This window comes from Protomyctophum parallelum (genome assembly GCF_964188405.1).
Source record: "Protomyctophum parallelum genome assembly, chromosome: 18".
In the NCBI taxonomy this organism is placed as follows: domain Eukaryota; kingdom Metazoa; phylum Chordata; class Actinopteri; order Myctophiformes; family Myctophidae; genus Protomyctophum; species Protomyctophum parallelum.
This window is the reverse complement of record NC_139716.1, coordinates 6307632-6310131: the sequence shown is the minus strand read 5'-3', so window position 1 is coordinate 6310131 and position 2500 is coordinate 6307632. Positions and strand designations below refer to the sequence as shown.

The 2500-nt window shown below is 45.6% G+C and overlaps 1 protein-coding gene across 1 annotated transcript in view; it reads right to left on the bottom strand.

Moving 5' to 3' along the window:
* Positions 1-2500, bottom strand: part of LOC310875934 (NACHT, LRR and PYD domains-containing protein 3-like) — a gene marked incomplete at its 3' end in the record, with an annotated part of 59121 nt that overhangs the window by 23562 nt on the left and 33059 nt on the right. The window contains exons 8-9 of the mRNA XM_083789368.1: positions 1838-1970; positions 325-585 (exon numbers count right to left, since the gene is read on the bottom strand). Coding sequence (XP_083645494.1) covers positions 325-585; positions 1838-1970 — 394 coding nt within the window. The remainder of the gene's footprint in view (positions 1-324; positions 586-1837; positions 1971-2500) is intronic.

Genomic DNA, 2500 nt, shown 5'->3' with positions numbered 1-2500 from the left:
CTGGGCTCAGCAGCAGTGGACGGCCGTTCTGGGCAAAGAACGAACCGAGTGCCCCTCCCCCCCGCATCCGAAACATTTCATGCTCTCAGTAGTGGCAAAAAGAGTGTATTCAAACCCATCATCCTTAAAATTGGCTTTCAAGTCTTGGGTCCTGTCATTCAGAATCATAAAAAGCATACTCCTGTGCGACACAACGTGCCTCAGCTCAGGTGATTTGCAGCCTGACGGCAACTTTTTTACTGGTGACACAACTTTGCCAAACCAGGACAACTCCTTCACAATAAGTTCATCACTTATAAACGGGGGGAGATTCGACAACATCACCTTTTTCGCTGGTGCAGCGAGGGGCGTCACGGACACAAACGTGTCCTTTATGACCACACCGTTTGTTACTACAGTGTTTGCTTTCTCCACCCCGTCCACAAAGATCACCACTCCACTGTTCATTCTAGCGGCGGATCTTACACTAGCCGCTCCGACCACCTTGGCCACTGCCAGGCTGCAGTCTTCCACTGAACACGGGACATTTGGCGAGATTTTAATGCCATGTTTCCTCGCCAAATTGTCAAGCAGCAGCAGCCGCTGCTGTGGCGCACAAAAGCCACAAGACCCGCTGACTGCAGCGGGTATTTAACACTAATCAATAAAAGAGAAAACCTCTTTAAAGAGCAACCCAGCAAAGCATGACAAAGAATATAGAAAGAAACTCGCTCACTCCGTAGATACTCACTCCGCACCACCACCCCACACACGCTCGCACATGCGCATGAGAGAAGAGAGAGAGAGAGAGAGAGAGAGAGAGAGAGAGAGAGAGAGAGAGAGAAAGAGAGAGAGAGAGGAAAGAGAGATAATGAGAGAGAGAGAGGAGAGAGAGAGATAAAGGACCATCCTGACTCTGCTGCGCGCCCCCCACAGCCCCCTCCTCCTCCCCCTGTTCAGTAGACATGTCTGTGTCTCCCCCAGGACACGCACGGGCCAAGTGCCCCTCCAGTCCACATTTAAAGCACTTCAAAGTGCCAGAAGTTGCATACACTGTATAATTAAAATCATCGACTCTGACGCTAAACACCAGATTGAGTTCCTCATCTGTCCTATTCAGAATCATAAGGACCTGCCGTCTATGTGATACAACGTGTTTCAATAGCGGGGACTTGCATCCCGACGTTAGCTTTTTGATCGATACCTGGACAATTATCTCGCCAAATCGGCGTCATTAATGAACGGCGGGACATTAGAGATCGTGACTCTTTTGCACGGTGTAGAAAGGGGAGGACACAGAAACAAATGATCCGTTTATCACAACACCACGCTACACCAAAACATGCACTTTGTCAACACTGTCAACTAAAATCACAACCACGCCATTCATACGAGCGGCAGGTTTCACATTGTTGTAACCAACAACTTCTCCGACAGCTAAACCACATTGTTCTACTGAACAAGGAATAACAGAGGCAATCTTAATGCTGTGTTTTCTTGTCAGTCCTGGTATTAGCGCATTCATTGTTTAACAAACAAATTAACAATGCGCCCAGCACAGCGGCTGGCCGCACACGGAATACCACGTTAGACTAAACCACTGTGAAAACTGTTACTAACTACAAATCAAAGGGGAAAAAAAAGAAAATTAAAGTTTGAAAGAAACAAACTTAGGAAACAAACCAAACGCTTCTCACACACTCAGCAGCACATCCGCACCCACTCAGAGAGAGAGAGAAAATGAAGAGAGAGAGAGAGAGAGAGAGAGAGAGAGAGAGAAGAGAGAGAGAGAAGAGAGAGAGATAAAGACTACTGACCAGAGATTCTCCAGTCTACAATGTGTTGACATCAGTCCAACACAGAGACGCTTAACGCCTGCGTCGTGCAGGGCGTTAAGGTCCAGGTCCAGGTGTGTCAGACTAGAGGAGTTGGAGCAAAGAACTGAGGCCAGATCTTCACAGCATCTCTCTGTGAGTCCACACCACCTCAACCTGAATGGAGATGAACACATGAAAATGTTATTACATTTCATACCAGATAAACTCAGTGTGCTTCACATTAAAATAATAAATTATTATAAATATACACCCACACACGCGTGCGGACACACACGCGCGGGACACACGGATGCACACACACACACACACACACACACACACACACACACACACACACACACACACACACACACCACACACACACACACACAAAGATCTGTGTACATTTTGAAAAGTGGTGAAAAGGAACATTCTGCATAATTAGTACTATATTTTAACCCATTTAAACTGAAAAATCTATGTTCTATGTCAGTGGTGGTCAACCTTTTTCATGTCAAGGACCCCCAGATTAATAATTTATTTTGCTGCCGACCCCCATCTCAAAATATGTTGTTCCAGAAGCAAAGATTTGAGTTAAAAAGTTTGCTGTGAAAGAATATCTACTGTATTCAAAGATTTGCGCCACATTTTCACGATTTTTCAATATCTAAAGTATATAACATAATGCTTAAAACACCAAAAGG